Raw genomic sequence first — 24,171 nt, forward strand, 5'->3', positions numbered from 1 at the left:
CTCGGATGGTCGAAAAATTACCAAATTTGAACAGGGACTCAATGATATGGTCTCTGATGTCCCTGCCAAATTTCATGACCTAAAAATATACACATCATAATCGAATCCTAAATAGCCCGTAATCAAGTGTTTCGGTCTTACCTTAGCAGTTTTGGTTCATTTTTCGGGTTCTTGTGCTTCTATGCAAGATAGATACACGTCCTATATCACAAAACAAGCAAGTTTCATCAACACAACAACCCCTTAACTTAGGGTGTCGGCTAGGGTATAAGAACGAACTTTTGAACCGTAAAAATGCCGTTTAAACCCTCTAATCCGTGTTTATGGCCAAAAAAGAGTATGATTCTGATTCCTAACCATGTATATGATCAAAACATGTTTTTGGATAATTTTTAGGATTTTTTTGCATGGTTAGGAATGATTTTTGGTAATCATACTATGTTTATATGAATTTAAACATGTTTGGATCAAGTTTAAATGATCCGAAATTATGAGATTACCTTGAGTTTTTGTGTTTGTGAAAATGTCCAGAACTTGTTTCCAGAATTTTGGCTGATATTGATCTAAAAAAATATCTAGTAAGTAACTTATATATTAAGAAACACTTAAGGAGCTTTTAGTCCCATTTGGCGGCCGTGAGTTTTGGGCCCCCATTTGGGCCCAATTTTTGTCCCATTAATCTCTTTCTGAGTGGCCGGACGTTAAATGCGGAGTCCAAATTTATTTCAGGTCCGGTTTTTGTCGAGAAAAATATATCGGGTATGACAAACAGTGCGAAAACGAGCATTTTTCGGCCATTTTTGTGTAAATTTATAAAAACATAGTATTCATTTGTAAAAATCGAAAATATATTGCTTAAAACATTTCAAGTAAGTGTTTGGTAAGTCTTTTTTGGCTTAACGGATGATACAATGCTTGGTTTGTAACTATCTTTTGCGTTTAAATCTATAGCGGGTAGTTAAACGAGAATGTTTTCGTTTAACTGATTCGCTATCGAACTAAAGTCATAATATTAATATGTTAGCTTATATTAATCGTATATCACTTATAGATGCCCCCCCGAGATATCCGGTCATAACCGGACCCGTTCGGTTAATCGTTCGATCATTACGTAATAAGCGTGTAATTGCTTAATCGGTAAATACGTACTGAGGTGTAACTGGTTTTGTCTCAAATGTCATAGATATTCCAACATATCTTGTATTATCATTTCTCTCATCACGTTCACATCGCTAAGTCGAATCTTAGCAACGTATTTCCTTCTAAGATCTTCAAGCTCTTCTTTTTGTTTCCCTATCACCCGTCCACGTTTGTCAAGTTCATCAGCAAGACCACAATCAACAACCCACTCTTTAGTATTCCCACCTTTAAACCTCTCCATGTGTCTCATCACAAACACCCCCAATCCACATAGTTGTATGTCGTCCTCCACGGTACATCCACTCGCGTTATCTTTGCTGTTTTCAATTTTGAATCCCCCTGGTGGTCTACTAATGCCAAAGACCCCACCATTGTCTCTAGCTGAAAACAATTATTCCAACATATCTTGTATTACCATTTCTCTCATCACGTTCACATCGCTAAGTAGAATCTTAGCAACGTATTTCCTTCTAAGATCTTCAAGCTCTTCTTTTTGTTTCCCTATCACCCGTCCACATTTGTCAAGTTCATCAGCAAGACCACAATCAACAACCCACTCTTCAGTATTCCCACCTTTAAACGTCTCCATGTGTCTCATCACAAACACCCCGCAATCCACATAGTTTTATGTTGTCCTCCATGGTACATCCACTCGCGTTATCTTTGTTGTTTTCAATTTAGACGCCCCCTGGTGGTCTACTAATGCCAAAGACCCCGCCATTGTCTCTCGCTGAAAACAATTATTACAACTAAATTTTATAACTACCAGATATATTACTCGATTAGAACATAAAAATAACGTACCGTCTTTTCAGGCCACCCTCTGTATCTGCTTTTGAAAGACTCCCTTGTCCCCATGTTATCAATAATATGAATCAAGCACGTCTTCAAGTTGAAAGTCATCAGATAAAAGTACTTAACGCATATTACGGGTATTAACATCAACTCTACCCTTTGAATGCTTTTCAACTTTTGAACTTGAAGCATCTTATCCATCATCTCAGCAAAATATTTTATTCTTGTGGAAACGTCTTTCTCGTAATAATCCAGGAGCTATTAACATACGTTAACACTTATTATATACCACAACTAATTATAATTTTATTACAACATGTAGTCTCACTTACCAACATGACAGCTTAACAGAATAGCCTATGCATCGAGTTGTGTTTCGCTCATATCAATTCTTCATAATTTAGCACGCTTGCCCATGCAGACATCACTGATACATGAACCCATATGTCCGAGTGCAAAGTTTCCATAACAACACATCTAACGCAAACGCCTTCATCCGTGCTAAATAGAACATCCCTATTTACACAACAAATCGAATAACATATTTCATGACCAAACTATCAATTTGTAAATTACAACTATATAATAATTTCTAACAATTAATACTTACCCCTGATCCCCGTACGCGGCGAAAACATAAGCTGCCATGCTACTTTCCGCCTAAGAAATTGCATCTCCCAAATTCACCGCACGTTTAGCAAAAGGCTTCAGATTGGAACCTATGTCATCGTGGCCTTTGCTCGTTTAACTGTAAATCTCTACCTGTTGTGTCCTGACTTTCAAATACTACTTGCTTTCCCTTACTTAAAGATCTTGGTGTTTCGTCCACCGTTTTCCTATCTGCCGGCTGGACGTTAACTTCCGGTAAATTAAACCACCTTCAGGTTTTTGGGTGTTGTCACTACTTGAGGAGATTCAGCCCTTCGAATGTTTATTTTCACTTCCCGGTATGTATCAACGTTCAAGAAACCTTCATTCTTTTTCACATCGTCTTCCATCTTACTAGTGTATTTACCAAGAATCGTCTTCCACTGTTCTTCAAGTTCTTTTATCAAGAGGCGACCGGAATACATGTCGTGTGCTTCTTCAAACTCACGGCATATATCGCCATACACGTTATCAAAATGTTGCATCAAGTCAGTTAGCCTTTCAGCCCACTCCTATTATTTTAACACCATCAACAAACTGTGAAAATAAAATTAGATGACAATACATACATCCAATTGACATAAAAAAAAACCAGCAACTAGTACGTACCTCCTCGTCGGTTTGTGTCGGCATATATAATGGATCTTTGAATTCTATAACAGCCTCTTGAATGTCTTTAGACTCCACGACACCACCCTTATCTGCCATGTCATCATCCCAGTCCTTTTCTTTCACACGCTTTCCTTTTCATGCCCGATGTTTGTTTTCTGATCACCATGTTCTTTAGATCCTTTTTGGTAAACTTTGTCAAAGCGTTACCACCACCAACCTTCACCTTCTGTCTCTTTCCATTTTTTACAACTTTTCCTAACGAGGCGCGATCACCCAGTCGATTACTTTCCAATAAATCTTGTAGTTTACAAAGATCATCGTCTTTAAAGATTTTCACTGGCAACAATATTTTTCCCTTTTCCACCACACTTCCAAAGTGTTCATTTGCGTACGCAGGCTGCATCACAATTGTTAAAACTATAACATTAACTACTTAAAACTAAGTTAAACATAAAACAAATAATGTACCGCAAGCATTGTCATTGACCCGTTATACTCTCTGTTTTCTTTCCATTTTTTACGGGTTCTTCTAATGATGTCACCTCGTATTCACAGCAATTCATCTCCCTAATCGCTTCAATATCTTTAACTGATGGTATGAATCGTTGGTTCACTGTGTTGTTACTAGTAATATCTCCCATATATGTGCCAAACACAACGAGAAAGCTCATTTTGAAATGCCACCCACTATCTATCTGGGTTTTTGCATGCTCCATAAACTTTAGCGGGCACACCTTTGCCTTCGGGTCAACGAATTGATTCCTTCACCTATTTACAACTTCATCTTCTATCCTTGTCTTATTTGTTTCAACTCTCTCAACCTTCCCCCTAGGTATTCCTAACAACCGTTCTACTAGTTGAGGAGTTTTTTTTTTTTAATTTGTTTATCTCCCAAATTTAGAACACTACTGTCGAGGTTGTAGTTTTTAACGAGCCAGTAACCTAACCCCGTTGGTATGTTTGCTACGTTTATATCTAGAATGCTACCAAAACCCATTTGCATTACCTTTTTCTTTTGTTCATTTGACAACTTGGTAATGTATTCATGAAATAAGCTTGCCTTAACCCTGGGTCTCATCTTTTCCCCACTATACTGGTGAAACACACTATGTCCGTACAATTTACCCTTACTTCTTTGATACAACTTCACAAGTGGATTTGCAAAATCATCATCTGAATCGCTTCTTGAACCTGTTTATTTTATATTTTAAACAAACCTAATCAATCTCAACACTTGTAACACCAATCGTGTTATAATTAAGTAAACTACACAAACCGTAAAACTTACTTTTCTAAAAAGGCACGACGACATGTACATGTGGTTTTCCCGAACAAGCTGATCCACTTATCTTCGTTTTCATACCAAATTCTTCATATACAATCAAACAAAAAAAACACCAACCAACAGAAAACGCATTACTCAGTCAATACAATTTAACATCAACACAAGTATTTACTTTTTTACCTTTTATTTTCGTTCCTTTGTTAACTTCTTTGTTTGGCCCGATATTTCCCGCACTTGTGTTGTTTACTAATCTTGGGCTTCTCCGAACTGGGACTATCAACACAAACACATCAGTCATTCATGAATCCAGCAATCATCCCTATCCAAACACACATGATATCTACCCACCTAGAACTCAACATAACAACTACAAAAATTAGTGTTGTAACACACTTCTCATAAATTGTAACGAACTATAAAACAGAGTATCGAACAACCAAATAAAACTTAACATACCATATAACACTAAACATTAACCAGGATTCAGCACCGTAATAATAAATTTGAACACACCACAGAACAAAAATATTAACATCTTATGAACTAGAAAGCAAAGTAATCAACAAGCATACAATACTTCACATTCCATAGATCACTAAACATTCATCAAAATTCTTTACCGTATCGATAAATTATAACACACCACAGAACAAAAAACTCAAGAAAAATAACACACAAACCCATGTTGATAACACACTGTCGAAATCTAATCCCCCATTTACAACTATACTATCACACACCACATTTGACTGTTGCAGACCACCCCCAAACCCACAAAATACGCACACACCAATCGATAACACACTACCAACCCGCATAATAGACAATCATCAATCGATAACACACAATCAGTAATCAAATTCTCGCATAGCGTCAAATTAAACAATAAAACCCTAGAAATTGGGGATATTTCCCCCCATTAACAACTATAATTATTCTTATTAAAAGACACACCTTCAACATTACTCAAACCATCGGTCGATTTCATTTGTGATTTTGATTCCATTGACGTCGTCTGCGAAGAACAATCCAGAATCCAATGTGTCTACTGTTTTTCGTCTAAATATATTTGATTTTTTAGAAGATATTATAGAGAGAAGAACTAAAATCAAATCATAGGCTTAAAAATCGGACTTTCTAAACAAATATAGTTGACGGTTTGCATGTTCAGCTACTTTAAAAAGACTTTTTTTTGCCCCTGACACACTTAAATTAAGAACTTAAAATTAGACACATCTACTAAAAAACACACCTAGCATCTCAACCACTAGATCACTTCATCCAACACGTCAGATCCCTTCTTACACTTCTTAGACCATTCACATCCCACTCTCTATCCCTAAACCAAAAATTACACTAAAACTCACTATATTTTCTCTCTTTTGATTTCAATTAAATAATACTTTTTATACCTTTTATCATTACATTTTCTCTTTCATTCACTCACAACCACTTTCATAATGGGGTGAACAGTAACTTTTCAAATATACAGAAAAATCACCACTTTTTCTAAAATATAAAAACTCTTCACTCACAACACCCTGAATTACTCTCTAAATTATAAAAACACCTCTCACATAAAATGAGGGGTTGGATGAGAATGCTCTTAGACACACCTCACTTTTTGTTATAGCCCCACTCTATATATGTGTGTGTGTGTGTAATTTTTTTAGAATCACTTTGAGTTTTAAGAACTCGAAAGAACTCAACGTAACAATTTTTTTTTTGAAATTTTTTTACATATATGTAATATGTAGGTTACATGTACGTAAAAAAAGTTACCGAATTTTTTTACACATCGAATCAACTTTTTACATAGGTGTAACTAACGTTTAAAATACTGTAATTATCACACATCTTTATTCTCTTTCATAATTTATTTTTTAATTAGATTTAGTCTCATCCACATATTCTATACCCATTTAAATTTTGTGTGGTCCATATTGAGTTCTTAAAGTTATTACAAATCATCAAGTTCTCAAATTATCCTTCCCCGGGTTAGGATAGAATAAAAACCCACTTGAGTTGTGAAAAACTCTAGAAACCCATTCTCAACCACATGTTTTAATTAAAGATTAAATCTTGTGCTACTCAATTAAAGTTAATAAAAATGTAAAAGTTTATTTACATTTTCTCTCTCCTGAAAACATATATAAAAATTACTAAAAAAATATAAAAAAAATAGCAAAACATTTTTTTTATGTTTTTGATATTTTGTATTAAATGTAACAACATATATTATATGTAACAAAAAAAAGATGTTACATAGGGTTTTCGCGGGTTTTCTCATCAAAAGGGTTTTCAAACTATACTTCTCCATCCTTCCCCCATATATATATATATATATATATATATATATATATATATATATATAGGGGATGGATCATGCGAGAAGTGATATTATAGCGAGAAGTGCGAGAAATGAATCTAGACCATTGATTGTGTTTAATCAATGGTCAACAATAGAAATGACATTATCGTAAATAAAGACACATATTTATGACATATTTTTAATTAAAAAGGGCATGCATGTCTTTTATGGTGTTGGCCTAATTAAACCATGCATTAATGAATTCGTCGGTTATTTTTTCTAGTAATTAATGCTCATTAGATGATTAATACTAGTTTAATACATATACATGATACATAAAAACATACTCCAACTTGTCTCAAGTAACTACACTACATTAGATATTTCTACACGACATTAATTATGACAACACAGCATGTGAAAGTGTCCATACACTACATTAAATATGTCCAAAATACATTAGTTATGACTACTAACATTTGAAAGTGTGCCTACACTACACTACATTAGTTTTGCTTACACAACACTATATATATCTACACTACATTAGTTATGACTATACGACACTTGAAAGTGTGCATACACTACATTTGAAAGTAAGCCTACGCTACATCAGTTTTGCCTACACTACATATGATATTTCTACACCACATTAGTTATGACTATATAATATTTGAAAGTGTTCCTACCCTATATTAGTTTTGCCTACACTACATTTGATATATCTACACAACATTTGTTATGATTACACAACATTTGAAAATAAGCCTACATTACATTAGTTTTTTCAAGACTATATATGATATGTCTACACTACATTAGTTATGACTATACAAAATTTGAAAGTGTGCATACACTAGATTACGTAACTTTATCTACATTACATAAGATAAGCCTACACTAAATTAGTTGATTAAAATAAAATTAAAAAAAAAAACACTTCACATTAGATATCAAATAAAAAAAATTAATTAGCCATTTAGAATAAAATGATTTTAGATCAAATGGATTTTAATTTTTCAAATTTTAGATGAAACAAATAATAATAATAATAATAATAACTTATCATTTGTTAGTAACTTAAACATTAATTAAACCATTAATGAGTATGAGTTACAAAATAAACATTTTATATTTTACTAACATACCTTTTTATTTAAATAATAAAAAATTAAAAAATAAATCATGTGATTGGTCTTCTCGCACTTCACGCTCTAAGAAACACTTCTGAAATGAACCAAATCCTATATATATATAGCACTTTAATACTAACAATTCAGTATACTCACATACTATTAACAAATTATCCTTTTTACAACTTGCAAAACACTACAATTGTAACCTTGGTTTAAAAAAGCGTGAGGCAAACAAAAGCGAAGAGGTCCTCATCCGAGGCGAAAAGCGAAAAGCGCAAAAGCGAACGATTTTTGAACACGAGGCGACTGTATTTTAAAAAATATGTAATTATTTATAAGCAACATATTATAGACAAACCGCATCATAATATATATTAAACGTCTGAAACATCAACACATATATATCCCAAAATTCTAAACGTAGTGTATTATAATTTTTCGAGTACCACATTACTCGCCCAAAATATCAAAGTAGCATAAAAACAAGTTATCGAGTACCAAATTACTCATAAGTGTTTCCAAAAGAGCACTACTCAAAAGTGTTTCAACTTTCAAAAGTTTATTACCAAATGTGAAAAGTCTAGAAATGACTAATTATAAAGGTTAAGTTGAAAATGGGTTAACTGGTCGCTTTTTGTACATAAAGCCTTTGCCTCCTTGCTTTTTCGCCTCGCACAAAAGCGCAAAAACCGTTCGTTTTTTAACAGGCTTCGCCTTGGGTAGGCAAAAGCGTTGAGGTGTTCGCCTTATGTCGCTTCTCGCCTCACCTTGTCTCGAGCGCGCTATTTTAAACCCAGATTGTAACAAATATAAAATTACTAAGACTCAAAAAACTAAGATTAAACACTAAAAGTTGAAAATTAAGACTTAAAATTCTGATATCGGGAATATCAGTAATATATCGGTGAAAAATCGGTCAATATCGCCGATATTATCAGTATAGATATTCTGACCGATATTTCACATGAGGACTGATAACTGAGATACCACCGAGATTGACTACATAGGTTTATACGCCCATTTACTATACATTAAAATTTTTTAGTGCAGTTAGAAAAACCATCTCAACATAATGTATAGTATTAAAGCTCGAGATGACTGCATATCTCGAGCTCAGGTCGTCAACAAACCAAGTCATCTCGGCTTGATGTGGCTTGAACCCTTTCACTAGAGGGAACCTCCGAATTTTAACTTGAATCAAGACTTGAAACTCTTTCACTAGAAAGAGCCTCCGAATTTGAACTTGAATCAAGACTTGAAACTACTATATCTAGGGAGTGTGAAAGACTGAATTTACTTACATTACGACATGGATAGCCTTTTAAAGGAAGAATGGAAAATCAGAGAAGAAATATGACGCACGAAAAATAAAGGGCATCTTTGTCGAGTTTCAAGCTAGAGATCCACATGTGAAAAAATTTTGTCGAGTTTTTATCATTACAGAATTATAAACATGTTGAATCTGATTTGCTTTGATATTTATCTTGTTTTGATGATGGTTATTGGCTAAACTTGTTAGAACCACCTAGGTTATGGTTGAATTATGATTGTTTGACGAGTTCTTAGTTTATTTAATGAACAAGTGTTGAGTTTTTAATGTAAAGTTCTGATTTGTATTGTTTGGTTTCTGACATACTAGTTTGTATGATAATATTTTGGTCTTATATTAAACCCCGCGTGATCTTGTCTTGCATGAATTAGTTACGTGTTGGTTTAGGGTTGCATGCTTTACCATTTACTATGTGTTTTCGGTTGTTTTATGATTTAGCTAGTCATAGGGTTTATTTGGTCAAGTTTGTCTAACCCGATAGTCCACATCTTTTTAGTCCTACCCAGATAATTATAGTCGATTTGTCCTTTTGCTTAGTCATTTTAGGTTGACCGTTGCGAGACATCGATCGATTCATCTTTATTAGGTTGGGTTGAATTGTAAGTCGAGTTACTACGTGATTTAAATTGAATTATCCCTATATTCCCTAGATGTGTTATGAGTACGGGTCTTAGAGGAAATTGTGACACTAAGACCTACCCGAAGATGTGCCGTTAGGATACGTTAAACTCTCGCCGGTATTTGATAAGTGTTTTCCAGATTTGTTTAGGGATTCATTAGTGTGACCTACCCGGAGATCTAGTTGCCCTTTGTCTCTTTAGTTTATCTATTTTTAGAATCCGGTTACACATGTTCGTTAATATCTGAGGCTCGTTAATCATCATTAGAATACCTGACCTAGGTGGTTCCTCTTCATCATATATGAGAGCTTTGTTAGTGCCGTCAAGTTTTCCAGTTAGTTTTCTTAAGTTAGTTTAGTTAGTAATCTAGTTAATTAAATTAGTTTAAATTAAAATCAATTGAAAATATTTTAGGGCGGGACTTAGTTAGGGTTAAGTATCCGAGCCACCACTAGTGTCGTTGAGTTCGATACCCGGACTTCCTTTCTCTTGCTACACGCGACCAGTACACTTGCCGATTGTGTGAACTAAGTTAGGTTCTTTGGTTTTAAAGCTTAGTTATGAATTAACTTTTATTTTATTTATATATATAATTTCTCACATCAACCTAGCATAGTGTATTGGTTCATGATTATGTGGCCCTTACAAAATTCATAAAATGGACCGGGAGCTTGATCCACATCAGTATGTCTTCCATAATATTCACCTCTTCTATCCGATCTTACAACTTTTATTTGACGATCTAGCTATTTTTCAACTTCAGGTTTATAATCTTTAAAAGTTGTAACATATTCAGATTTTTCCTTAATGAGATACATGTACATATAACAAGAATAATCGTCAATGAAAGTGATAAATGAAGTATGTCCAGTAATGCTAGCATTGGGGTAAGGACCCCTTATATCATTGTGAATGAGTTTTAATAAATTAGAGCTTCGAGTGGTACCTTTCTTATTTGTTGATGTCATTTTTCCTTTTAAGCATTTTGATAGATGTTTCAAAGTCAGTGAAATCGAGATGTGGTAAGACTTCATTCTTCACGAGTCGGGCTAACTGGTCTCATGAGATGTGGCCTAAACGTTGATGCCACAACATAGATCTAAGTCTTGTTCTCTTTAATATGTGTAAGTGATTCATTAATATTACATAATAACATATTTAGAGAAAGTATCATCTAGTTCTAATCTATAGAGACCACCATCAAAAAAGCCCTAACCAAAAACTTGAGAATTAAAAGAAATAGTAAGTTTGTCACGACCATGAGAAACATCAAAACCTTCCACGTCTAACTTTGGTCCTGATACAAGATTCCGAGAAATCTCAGGAATATATAAGGTATCATAAAGTTTAATACATAAACCAGTTTTCATTATTAATTGTAAAGTTCCCACAGCCTTGACTTCAAGTTCTTTATCATTCCCTAGTCTTAGTGTTCTTTGGTTTCTTGCCAGCTTCCAGACTGAAAGAAATCCCTGAGTAGAATTGGTTATATGAACCATATAACCAGAATCAAACCACCAAGTATTAACAAGAACATTTAAATTATAAGACTTATAAGAATCATAACGAGATCATTACCTTTCTTAGCCGGCCACTCCTTAAAGTCTGGGCAGTCTTTCTACTTATGAATGTACTTCTTACAGAACTCGCAAAAAGGCTTGAGAGCTAGAGGTAGCACCTGAGTTAGTCTTCTGAACCTTAGCAAACTCCTTTCTTGGATTATTGTTCTTCCTCTTCTTGGAACTGGTGGCAATGTAGGCAACTTCAGGTTTGTCCAACTTCATACGCTCTTCCTCTTGCACACACATAGCAATTAGCTCACTCATAGTTCATTTGTCTTCTGAGTGTTGTAGTTGATTTTGAAAGGATCATAGGCAGCAGGAAGAGAAGTCATGATGAAGTGTACCAGAAAACCATCACTGATCTCCAAGTCTAATCCCTTCAGTGTATGGGCCATGTCGTTCATCATCATAATGTGCCCACGAATGCCACCTCTTCCATCATATTTAGTCATCACCGGCTTGAGAATAAGAGTACTAGTATATGCCTTAGATGTTCCTTTGAACTGCTCCTCCACATAAGCCAGATAGGTCTTAGCATTTTCTGAGTCTGGAATGGCTCCTCTTATGGCTATGCTGATGGAGTTCTTCATAAGCATGAGTGACACGCGACTACAGCTCTTCCATTTTTCGAATAGTAAGTGCTGAGCAGAAGTGCTTTCGTCAGTTACTTCTGCAGGTTCCTTGCTTGTAAGAGCAAAGTTAAAATCCAGGAAGACAAGATTAAGCATAAGAGAGTCCTTCCAGGCACCAAAGTTGTCACCAGTTAATGGTATGATCCCACCATTAGTAGCTGTTAATGGAAATTAGATGAGAATATAAAGATACTAAGATAGAAATAACTTAACGTGATCTAGGGGCAACTTAATCTAAGGCAGGCATAAATAAAGACCATTTACATTTATGAAGCTATGATAATTCGGGGTGGGGATCCTGAGTGGAGCGGAGGTGGCGCTTCATAGTGCGAATAGATTTCTTAATATGTTCCACTATGATGGGTCACTGGCTTTGCTTACAGCAGATTTTTCTAATGCCTTCAACCAGGTGGATAGGACAACACTCTTGCATGAGGTTCGTGCCAGTGCCCATTTATTTCCCTATAGGTTATTTTTCTTTACAGGCAACCGGCTAGGCTATATGTAGGGAATGATTGTATCCAGTCAACTACCGGGGTTCAACAAGGCAATCCTTTAGGACCCTTCTCTTTGCATTAGCTTTACACCCCCTCATTCATCAGGTACGGGATGGTTGCAAGCTACTTTTCCATGCATGGTACTTAGATGATGGCACGCTTATAGGAGACGCCATTGAAGTGGCTAAAGCCTTGGATATTATTAGATCCAAGGGGCCAAGTTTGGGGCTTGAGTCTAATATTATAAAAACTAAAGAATTTTGGCCGTCGTGCAATGGGATAAAGGCAAAAGTAGGTTTATTTCCTATGGGGATTAGGAGACCGGAGTTAGGGGTAAAACTCCTTAGAGGTGCTGTTAGCCGGGACGCTGGTTTTATAAGTAGTTTGGCCATTACCAGAGCTTCAAGAGCAGTGGACCTAATGAGATATCTGGTCTTCGAACATGCCAGCCTATGTTTGTTAAGGATGTTGTCTCTGTTTTTGACAAAGGGCTCTTAGCGGCGATTGCGGATATTGTGGTATGTGGGGGTCCGTTTTTTGGGGGTTTTCAATGGAGACTAATCTCTCTCCCTATCCGTTTTGGTGGTTTAGGATTATATTGAGCTAAGGATGTTTCCACATATGTTTTCATAGCCTCGAGAGCACAATCTTGGAAGTTACAGGACCACATTTTGCAAGATTGTGGTGTTGATGGGTTAGATTTCGATTTTGGGTGTGCGTTGGATTGTTTGCACAACTCTATTCCCGATCTTGATCTTGGCGGGTTTGCTAATCAGGGCACCCCCCATAAGCCCAAAATGCTTTGACGAGTGGCCTTTTATAGTAAAATCATCCAAAGTTTTGGAGAAAAGTTTGGACTGTCCACTCGTCAGAGAGCTCAGGCTCCTCATGCTCAAGACTTTTTTACTGTCATCCACATCGAAGGGTTAGGCCAGAACATGTCAGCAGTGGAGTACTGGGCCATTCTTAAATATTGTTTAATGATCCCCCTATTCCCAGTTGATGAGTGCCCGGTCTGTCGTAAATTTTGTTTAGATAAATTTGATGAATATGCGGTTCACTGCAAAGAACTCTCGAGGTTTAAATATAGACATGATTTGGTCAATGATGTCCTTTGTCGGATCCACGTGAAGGAAATTCTACTCTCCGACCAGTGGACATTCTTATGTTTGGATGGGCGCGGGGGGGGGGGGGGATGCTTGTGTGGACCTTACTGGGGTGTCCCCTCTTGTCCGGCTTAGGGACACCGGGTTTGTTGCTAGGCAGGCCGTGTTAAAGGAAAATCAGGAAAAATTGCTAGAAGGCGTTTGTCGAGAATCAGCATGCCTTCATTCCTTTTGCTTTCAATACATTTGGGTCTCTTGCCCCCGATGTTGCTAGGTTTCTAAAAAGAGTTCAGTGGCTCGTGCACAGTAACTCATCGACGCCAAAGAACGATAACTTTATTTTCAGTGGGATCAGTTTTACCACAAAATGGGTAACGACACAGCTTGTTTCTCGCTTACCTGCCTTTCTATTATAATTGAATTATTTTATTATAAATACCTGATATTTATTTAAAACTAGTGTAGCAAAATGGAGAGATTGGATATGTTTTTGTTTTCATCCAAAAGTGGCATCTTAAAATAGATAGTGTTCATATACAACAATAAAGTTACACATACAAAACTAATCTAATTATTTGATAAATGATTTTGCAACCCATTCTCTTCTCTAAGATGATCTTTTTTACACCGTGTTGGTTTTTTCATCCAAAGTTTACGTGTAAAAAAATCAGACGGTGTTTATAAAACAATAACAAAAACTATACTAATACAAAAATAATCTAATTTGTTGAGAAATAGTTTTAACGATCCGTTCTTTTCTTTAGCTATTTTATATTTTATTGATTTTAGAGCATAACCTGAATCAACACACTTACAAATAAAAACAATAGGTTTAACACAAAAGATGTAGATTAAAAAAATATAATTTTGTTTTGATTGCAATTTACTATCATCACCATATTTTTTTTTCTGTCTATCGAAATTTATGTCCTAGGCATGAAAAAGGTTATAATTTCACAAACTCCTTCAACTTTTGCTACATGTGATTAAGGAGTGCAATTTGGATTTTTGATTTTTATTATGAGATTACTCTAATATACAATTTGAAAAGAGGAGGGGTCAAGCGACGCGGCTGATAACAATGACAGGCTTTGGCAACACACTTTTTGATTTTGTTGACTAGTGACATTTTTGGCTTGAAGTTTTGCGACTAGTGACTAGTGACCTGTAATAGTATTGCTAGTAGTGTAGGTTTTTGTTAAGCCCCGGGGTGACATTTTTGGCTTGAAGTTTTGCGACTAATGCCTGATGAACTTCGTGGGATTCAACACAATCAGAAGATGATTACTGACAGATAATTGAGATTGATTTCATTGATCAAGTTATGTGTATTGTTTTCACTTAAAAGCTATCAATAACCTTATTGTTATTGTAATTGATAGGAAAATATTTGTATGTTTTTTAATCTGCCATTTGAAAATCATGAAAATAACATTTGGCCATGCTACCAAAATAGTCACATTTATTTTTTTTGAATCTTTTTGACCGTTATACATATTTTATTGATTAGGAAAAACCAATTATAACAAAATACGCGATAACATTTTCACTAGAAGATGCTAAAGTTGGCAAGATTTGCATCTACCGGTGCAAAAGTCTTTAAGTTTTGCGTCACATAACAAGTATCAATGTGTTGTTTATTATTAGTCTAATCATCGTAAAAGTGATATCACGTTTATTTAATGTGTAAGCCGGCGCAAAAGTGACTAGTTTTATGCAAAATTAGTCCACATGTCTAATATTGATTATATTTCTTTTATTAACTTAATCTTTTGTTTATAAGGGAAAAGTTAAAATGCAAATAGAGACAAAAATGTGGTGTGGTGGTATGGAGTTTGGGTTTTCAATGGATATGGAGACTCAAGTTTAATTCTCACTTACAACACTTTGGGGGGATATGGGTGGCTCTATGAAGAAAGACTAAGATCTTTGTGATTTTCAGTTCGATCATGAGGGCATCCGGGTTTTACCATCAGTGGGCCTTCGTGCTGTGGATTTTCCTCAAAACTGGAGATAACTTGGAGGCGTTTAAGGGCTCGGTACGTGACGGTGACCTTTTACCATTGAGTTACCCCGCATTCTATATTGGTTGACTGTTAAAAAAAAGATATTGTATCATGAAAAACAGAACAAAATAAATTGGAAGGAAAAAGTGAAATTAACGTTTAGTAAAGGTACATTTACCACCATTTTCTTTCTGTTTGGCCAACCAACCAACCAACCAATAAGTCTCAGTCTCTGACTTGAATCACCGGCACCGGATCTCCGTCAAACAAACAACTTCCGTTACGTTAAGGTACTATCTATCTATCTATCTCTCTCTCTCACCACTAATTATGCGTTCCATGATTCACATAACCGCTGCTCCTTCCCTCAGTTTAAGATAATATAGGGTTTCTACTTCATCTAAGCCGCATATGTTATGATTTGTGCACCTCGCGATGTGATCCATGTGAAATTAGGCTCATATATCAGTAGTATCCTCTTGCGAATATACTTAACTTGATTACGTCATCGTTCTTTTGTGTGCTGGACTGGATCTAAAGTATAGTATACATATGTGCGTGCAATTTACATGTAGACAGCCTAAGAACACGTCTGCGTGTAAGATCATAATCACTTCATTTCGTTTCTGTTTATCAGGGGGATGCCATGGAAGCTGGCATATATATAATAAACATTAAATGTGAAGATCATAAACATTAAATGACTAACTAACAAAGCAAGCAACTAAATAACCTACTATCATTTCAGAGATTTTCTACATTTGTGCAGCTGAATAACCGACAATTTTCATGATAGGTGACTAGTAGCCCCACCCCCTCATTTAAGGTGTTCGGAGTCATTACATGCATACATACAGATGTAATGCTCTGTGTTGTGTATTTAATCAAATCGAAGTTTTATATAATTTACTATAAAACGATTACAATAAAGTGGCAGGCAAACGGGCAACAAACTGCGCCGCAACCCCCTTTTGAACAGCAAAGCCAATCCTGCTAAAAACGAAGCTTTGGGACCTAGAAGCTGAAGAGGTTCCGTGTACGACGCGCTGAACCCTACTCAAAAATTTCACAGCCTCTGGAGCCAGAAAACCAAATGTATCAAAGGCAAATGGTAGAAAGACATGTTGATTATCTAAACAAGCTTTCTCGTATTTAATTAAGCAATTTATCTGGTCTGTGAAAGGCTTCATAAAAATATTCTCCATCACCATCAACTCTCAAGAACCTGTTACCTTAAGGGATCTGCTTTTACATCTCTGATTACTTGTGCCTTTGATATATGTTATGATCGCATCAGTTTATGAATGCTGGCATTTAAAGTACTCTATTGCTATGAAACGTGTTGACCATTTCTTTTTAGTTAACATTTGGTTAGGTTTACCATGAAACTAGGTTTGGGCTCTTTTTGTGAATAGTTGTAAACAAGAACAGAGATATAAATAAGAGAATACATGATAGAGATAAAAATATGCCAAGCAGCTCTCAAAAGTATATAAATAACAGTTCTAGATCTTTTACAATTCGGAGCAGGTACTAAGCATATAATAATTAATCAAAGTTAATAAACTTTCTAGGAAACCTCATATATTATCAAGTTAGTTAAGACTCTTAGGGCTATTAGGCCATAGCCTAAATCCTTCTATATCAGGCAATACGGTGATAATATATATTTGATATACTTTCCAATTAACACTTAAGAAACGTTCTTCTAAGATAATTGAGATGCAATTTCCATCACAATTAACGATTGGTTCATGGTAAATGGAAATCACCAAAGAGTTGTGATTATCTAACTAGGGTAAGAGATGATTAAGTAATTTGCCCATAGATTCGAATGCAACATGTTTAAAGCAGCCAATGAACTTCTTCTGATTTTTGGTATCACCTTTCTTATTGGATATAATGCCTTTGTATAACTTATCAAATTGACTTGTAGATGAAAACCTGAACCAGCTGTAGTAGAATACCTATGTACTTGCTCCAAAAGCATATGTTTAATATTCTGTCTGAGCTAACAAAAAGATTAAATCAATTTTGCAATATATGTGCTAAATGTTTTGTAGCTCAAAACTTGGTGTGTAACTGATTATTTTCTTTGATGCCAGTTTCTCATCACATTAGTGTGGCTAAAAATTTACCTTCTTTACCAAAACCGCATTGTAGTTTAGATTGACGAGCTTTTGCCAATCACGATATGGTTGCATTTTCATGACTCACCATGTGTTTTTGCATCATTCGAATTCTCGCTGAAAATCTTGACATACATGACTATTAGCTTCCCTATTATAAGTAAAATCAGTGGTTGTTATTTGCATTTCTTTGACAATAGCTCTTGAGTATGCAGCACCAGAGCATATTAAAATATCTTTTTCTGTCCTGTGAAACCTACAATAAATGTGCAGAAGTGTTTGATTATTTTTTAAATCAATGTAAACCTCACAGCTGAAAGCCAATACCCTAAAGCCCCTTTTAATGAATCTTGTAACCCCAAATCCTTGGGCAAATTTAACACATTTATGAGATATTAATCTTTGGTCCTTTTCATTTGGATTTTGTTTATGTGTGTCAGTAAACCCTTAATCTGACTAATATGTTTATCCAGTGGGCTGTTTGCAGGTTGTAAAAGTTGGAGGTCAGAATTCGTATACCAGATAATCTTAAAATGGGACGATTAAAGCTGCAACCTGGAATCAAAGCAATTGAAGAAGAACCAGAAGAGTTTGAAAACACCATTGATAGAGACATAGCTGCTTTAGGATGCGTGATTAACTCTGAAATCGGTGCTGTATTAGCTGTCATGAGAAGAAACGCAAGATGGGGAGGCCGTTACATGTCGGGTGATGATCAGCTGGAGCACACCCTCATCCAATCTCTCAAAGCATTAAGAAGACAAATATTCTCAATACAGCATTCATGGCACGGCATCAATCCAGCTGTCTATCTCCAACCGTTTCTGGATGTTATTCGATCCGATGAAACCGGTGCACCGATTACAGGTGTTGCCTTGTCATCACTTTACAAGATCCTGACCCTTGATGTACTCGATCTAAACACTGTTAATGTTGAAGATGCCATGCATTTGGTAGTTGATGCGGTTACAAGCTGCAGGTTTGAGGTAACCGATCCCGCATCTGAAGAAGTAGTCTTAATGAAGATTTTACAAGTTTTACTTGCTTGCATGAAAAGTAAAGCTTCAGTTATGTTAAGTAATCAACACGTGTGTACGATTGTGAACACGTGTTTCCGTGTTGTTCATCAAGCGGGAAATAAAGGTGAGTTGTTGCAGCGTATGGCCCGCCATACATTGCATGAAATCGTGAGGTGTATTTTTTCACATCTTCCCGATGTCGCCAAACAAGAAGTCAATGGGTTGACAGATGACAGTTCGTATATTGGTAAGCAGTTGGAAAATGGTAATGGTGGTTCTGAGTTTGACTCTAATTTTGCCACGAATGAAAATACGGTGGTTCTCAGTACTGGAAAAGATATGGTTGCATATGATTTGAATTTAATGACGGAACCATACGGTGTACCATGCATGGTGGAAATATTTCATTTCTTATGTTCATTGTTAAACGCGGTTGAACACATGGCGGTTGGTCAAAGGCCAAACACCGTAGCTTATGATGAAGATGTACCTCTTTTTGCTTTAGGGTTAATAAACTCAGCAATTGAGTTGGGTGGAACTGCCATACGCCGCCATCCAAGAATACTAAGCTTAGTGCAAGACGAGCTTTTTCGTAACCTCATGCAATTCGGTTTATCAACAAGTCCTTTAATTCTCTCAATGATATGCGGCATTGTTTTAAACTTATATCAACATTTGCGAACCGAACTTAAACTCCAACTCGAGGCGTTCTTTTCGTGTGTGATTTTACGACTTGCACAAAGCCGATACGGAGCTTCGTATCAACAAGAAGAAGTTGCAATGGAGGCACTTGTTGACTTTTGTAGACTGAAATCGTTTATGGTCGAGATGTACGCGAATCTGGATTGTGATATAACATGCAGCAACATATTTGAAGATCTCGCTAGTTTATTATGCAAAAGTGCGTTCCCAGTTAACTGCCCGTTATCTTCAATGCATATTCTCGCGCTAGATGGTTTAATTGCTGTGATTCAAGGAATGGCTGAGAGAATCAGCAATGCACCCGTTAATTCTGAGTTAGCTCCGGTTAACCTAGAAGAATATACGCCTTTTTGGATGGTTAAATGTGATAATTACAGTGATCCCGATAGCTGGGTCCCGTTTGTACGCAGGAGAAAATATATAAAAAAGAGACTTATGATTGGAGCCGATCATTTTAACCGAGACCCGAAAAAAGGGCTCGAGTTTCTTCAAGGAACACATCTTTTACCGGTCAAACTCGACCCGCAAAGTGTGGCTTGCTTTTTCAGGTACACTGCTGGTTTAGATAAGAATCTTGTTGGGGATTTTTTGGGTAATCATGATGAATTTTGTGTTCTGGTTCTTCATGAATTTGCCGGAACATTTGATTTCCAAGATATGAATCTCGATACCGCGTTACGCTTGTTTCTAGAAACCTTTAGGTTACCGGGAGAATCTCAAAAGATACAGCGAGTGTTGGAGGCGTTCTCTGAAAGATATTATGAGCAATCACCTCAGATTCTTGCTAACAAAGATGCTGCACTTTTATTATCTTATTCGTTAATTATGCTTAATACAGATCAGCATAATGTTCAAGTTAAGAAAAAGATGACAGAAGAGGATTTCATAAGAAATAACCGTCACATTAACGGTGGAAATGATCTGCCTCGCGAATTCTTGTCTGAGCTTTATGATTCGATTTGCAAAAACGAGATACGAACAATTCCTGATCAAAGTGCTGCGTTTCCTGAAATGAATCCGAGCCGTTGGATTGACTTGATGCATAAGTCGAAGAAAAGCGCACCGTTTATTTTGTCGGATTCTAGAAGTCACCTTGACCGTGATATGTTTGCTGTGATGTCTGGCCCAACGATTGCTGCTATATCTGTTGTGTTTGATCATGCTGAGCTGGAAGATGTGTTTCAAACGTGTATCGATGGGTTTTTAGCGGTTGCTAAAATTTCAGCTTGTCATCATCTTGAAGATGTTTTGGATGATTTGGTGGTTTCTCTTTGCAAGTTTACCACCCTCTTGAACCCGTCGTCTGCTGAAGAACCGGTGTTAGCGTTTGGTGATGATACAAAGGCTCGGATGGCAACTATAACTGTTTTCACCATTGCCAATAGGTAACTGTGATTCCTTATATTTTCTCTAGATAAAAATTGATAATAAAGATCGCAGGATGGCCTCTCATGTGGGTTGTGTAATGGGTGTGCATGACTCGGTTTGCGTCGGTTTTGGGTTAAAACCAAACCAATGACTGAAAATTCAGTTTTTGAGTTTTTTAAAACTGCTTGGTCTTCTTGGTTTTACCATTTGGGCTTGAAATTTTTGGGCTGAAAAAAATTGGCCCTAAATAATGAATTTGGGCCTAAATCTTTTTGTTCATTATGATTAATTGATTGTTATACATTTAGGCTAAAATATTTGGGTTACACTATTTATTTATTTCTTATAAATTATTTTAGCATTCAAAATAAAAAATAAAATTCATGCATACGACTCTGTTATTTGGGCTTGAAATTATCAGGGCCCAAGTCTTTGTTAATGAGTATTCACTGATTATTATACATGGGCTAAAATAGTTGGATTGTTAAATTCTTTTAATCTACTAAAGACTCAAAACTAAAAATGAAAATGCATAGATTTGGTTCATTTCGGCCCCTTCTGTTTTCATTATATGCAAACCTGAGAGCAAACCGAAAATTCGATTTTTACAAAAACATAAAAACAAACCGTCGGTTTTTGTTTGGGTTCAGTTATTTCAGTTATAAATTGTTTTTTCGGTTTCGTGCACACCCCTAGGTTGTGTAATGTGTCAAAATAAGTTTCTTAGTGAATTCCAATGTTAACTATGTTTACAGGAAACCCTTTTGTTCTTTTTATAGCTAACAATGTTAATTATGCCTAAAAATCAGTTTAATTACATTACGTGCATAAATACAAGGTTTTATGCAATAAAAAAGAAGACCTTGGATGAATTTCAATCCATTCAACCCATTTGGGCCTATTAGCCATTTAGCTAAGTTTGCCGATTTGACCGGTTTTGAATAAAACAACCCAAATTGACCCGTTCGTAATTAAATGGGTCGAAATATCAACCTCAAATAAATAATACTTTTGCTAAAGATATAATCATTCAATTATAATAGGTATGGTGATTTTATTCGGGCGGGGTGGAGGAACATTCTCGATTGCATCTTGAAGCTACACAAGCTCGGTCTTCTTCCGGCTCGAGTGGCTAGTGATGCAGCTGATGATTCGGAGCTTTCATCTGAACCAGGACATGGTAAACCACTAACAAACTCTTTATCCAATTCCCATATGACAGCTGTCAGCACCCCTAGGCGGTCATCCGGGCTAATGGGCCGGTTCAGTCAACTCTTATCTTTAGACACAGAAGAACCGAGACTACAACCAACTGAACAACAACATGCTGCGCATCAACGAACTCTTCAAACAATTCAAAAATGTCACATCGATAGTATTTTCACCGAAAGCAAGTTTCTTCAAGCAGATTCGTTATTACACCTTGCCCGGGCACTCACTTGGGCAGCTGGACGGCCTCAAAAGAGTAACAGTTCACCTGAAGATGAAGACACCGCGGTTTTCTGCTTAGAGTTGTTAATTGCAATTACATTAAACAACAGGGACAGAATTGTAATTTTGTGGCAGGGTGTTTATGAACACATAGCGAGTATCGTTCAGACAACTGCAATGCCGTGTGCGCTTGTTGAAAAGGCAGTTTTTGGACTTTTAAGAATCTGTCAACGGTTACTTCCGTACAAAGAGAATCTAGCAGATGATCTTTTAAGGTCACTTCAGTTGGTTTTGAAACTTGATGCATGTGTGGCAGATGCGTATTGTGAACAGATAACTCAGGAAGTGAGTCGTTTAGTTAAAGCAAATGCATCTCATATCCGTTCACAAATGGGTTGGAAGACGATCACGTCTTTGCTATCGATCACCGCACGGTATCCGGAAGCTTCCGAGGTCGGATTCGATGCACTTTTGTTTATTATGTCGGATGGGATTAACTTGATGCCGGTTAATTTCACCACATGTATAGACGCAGCAAGGCAGTTTGCCGAGTCACGTGTTGCGCATGCTGACCGGTCGATTCGCGCACTTGACTTAATGTCGGGGTCGGTTACGTGTCTAACTCAGTGGGCCCAAGAGGCCCGAGCTGCGATGGGGGAAACCGAAGCTGCGAAAACATGTCAAGATATAGGTGAGATGTGGTTGAGACTTGTGCAAGGGTTGAGAAAAGTTTGTCTGGATCAAAGAGAAGATGTTAGGAACCACGCGCTTGCATCGTTGCAAATGTGTTTGACCGGGGTTGACCAGGTCAACATCCAGAACGGGCTCTGGTTACAGTGTTTCGACATGGTGATATTCACGGTTCTTGATGACTTACTAGAAATATCTCAAGGACATACTCAAAAAGACTTTAGAAACATGGAGGGAACACTTGTTTTGGCCTTAAGACTACTTTCAAAAGTGTTTTTACAATTACTTCCTGAGCTTTCGCAAGTAACTACTTTTTGTAAACTATGGTTGGGTGTTCTTAGTCGGATGGAAAAGTATGCGAAAGCCAAAGTTAGAGGTAAGAAGAGCGAGAAGCTTCAAGAATTAGTGCCCGAGATTTTGAAGAACATTTTGATTGAGATGAAAACGAAAGGTGTTTTGGTTCAAAGAAGTGCACTTGGTGGAGATAGTTTATGGGAACTGACTTGGCTTCATGTGAATAATATTGCGCCGTCTATTCAGTCAGAAGTGATCCCGGATGAACAAAGACAAGAAGTGGGCGGTGAAAGTGAAGCAACCGGGTGACCGTTGTATAGACTACAGAGTGATTCTTGTTTGGTGTTGTTTAGTGGTTGACTAACTTGATTGATGGTTAAAATGACAGAATTTGAAACCAGAAGCCGAGATTCCATCCATGTAAAGAATGTGTTTTACGACTTGAATATCTAATGTTTGCCACTGAAAGTTAATGAAGTAGGTTTGTTTGGTAGGTTGGTAAGTACAGTTATTGTGAGTATAGACAGAGAGGAATGAAGATTCCATACCCAAGGGTTCCATTTATCATTCTTTCATTCCCAACTCTTTTAACCCAAACGCATTATTATTAATATTATCATTATCATCATAATCATCATCATTATATTATATATGTTTGTCTAATTTTTGACAGATATGTAAAAGTTGCAGTTGCTTTGTTTCTTAGAAAACTGTTGTGGTTGCAGAGTTTACTAGACTCCAACCCCTTGGATACTCCTCTTGCCATTACCAGTCGTCTTTTCACAATCCTGCATTGTTTCTCGAGACTCTGAAAAGATGGCAGTTGGATGCCAGAATCTACAAAAAATAATATAATAA

General features: G+C 36.3%; 2 protein-coding genes across 2 annotated transcripts; one reads left to right on the forward strand and one right to left on the reverse strand.

The window, feature by feature from the left end:
- Window positions 1-11,699: 11,699 nt before the first annotated feature.
- Window positions 11,700-12,525, reverse strand: LOC143587684 (uncharacterized). Its single transcript, XM_077068909.1, has 2 exons — window positions 12,453-12,525; window positions 11,700-12,229 (listed from the first exon to the last, which is right to left on the reverse strand). Exons 1-2 carry the CDS (start codon window positions 12,523-12,525, stop codon window positions 11,700-11,702), a joined length of 603 nt encoding a protein of 200 aa, XP_076925024.1.
- A 3,398-nt stretch (window positions 12,526-15,923) lies between these two features.
- LOC143587686 (ARF guanine-nucleotide exchange factor GNOM-like) lies at window positions 15,924-23,803 on the forward strand. The gene is made up of 3 exons (XM_077068911.1): window positions 15,924-15,959; window positions 18,283-20,915; window positions 21,942-23,803. Exons 2-3 carry the CDS (start codon window positions 18,343-18,345, stop codon window positions 23,620-23,622), a joined length of 4,254 nt encoding a protein of 1,417 aa, XP_076925026.1. The 5' UTR covers window positions 15,924-15,959; window positions 18,283-18,342; the 3' UTR covers window positions 23,623-23,803.
- The last annotated feature ends 368 nt before the right edge of the window (window positions 23,804-24,171 follow it).

This window comes from Bidens hawaiensis, unplaced genomic scaffold (assembly GCF_021521415.1).
Source record: "Bidens hawaiensis isolate Kalapana, Puna unplaced genomic scaffold, B.hawaiensis_p1.1 tig00035837_1, whole genome shotgun sequence".
NCBI lineage: Eukaryota > Viridiplantae > Streptophyta > Magnoliopsida > Asterales > Asteraceae > Bidens > Bidens hawaiensis.

What these genes read in the sequence shown, in the direction of transcription:
- LOC143587684 (XM_077068909.1), bottom strand. Translation starts at nt 12,525, where the DNA reads ATGGGCACTGGCACGAACCTCATGCAAGAGTGTTGTCCTATCCACCTG. An exon ending in AGGCATTAGAAAAATCTGCT is followed by an intron (nt 12,230 to 12,452) that starts GTAAGCAAAGCC and finishes TTCCATTAACAG; the next exon opens with CTACTAATGGTGGGATCATA.
- LOC143587686 (XM_077068911.1), top strand. Translation starts at nt 18,343, where the DNA reads ATGGGACGATTAAAGCTGCAACCTGGAATCAAAGCAATTGAAGAAGAA. An exon ending in GTTTTCACCATTGCCAATAG is followed by an intron (nt 20,916 to 21,941) that starts GTAACTGTGATT and finishes CAATTATAATAG; the next exon opens with GTATGGTGATTTTATTCGGG.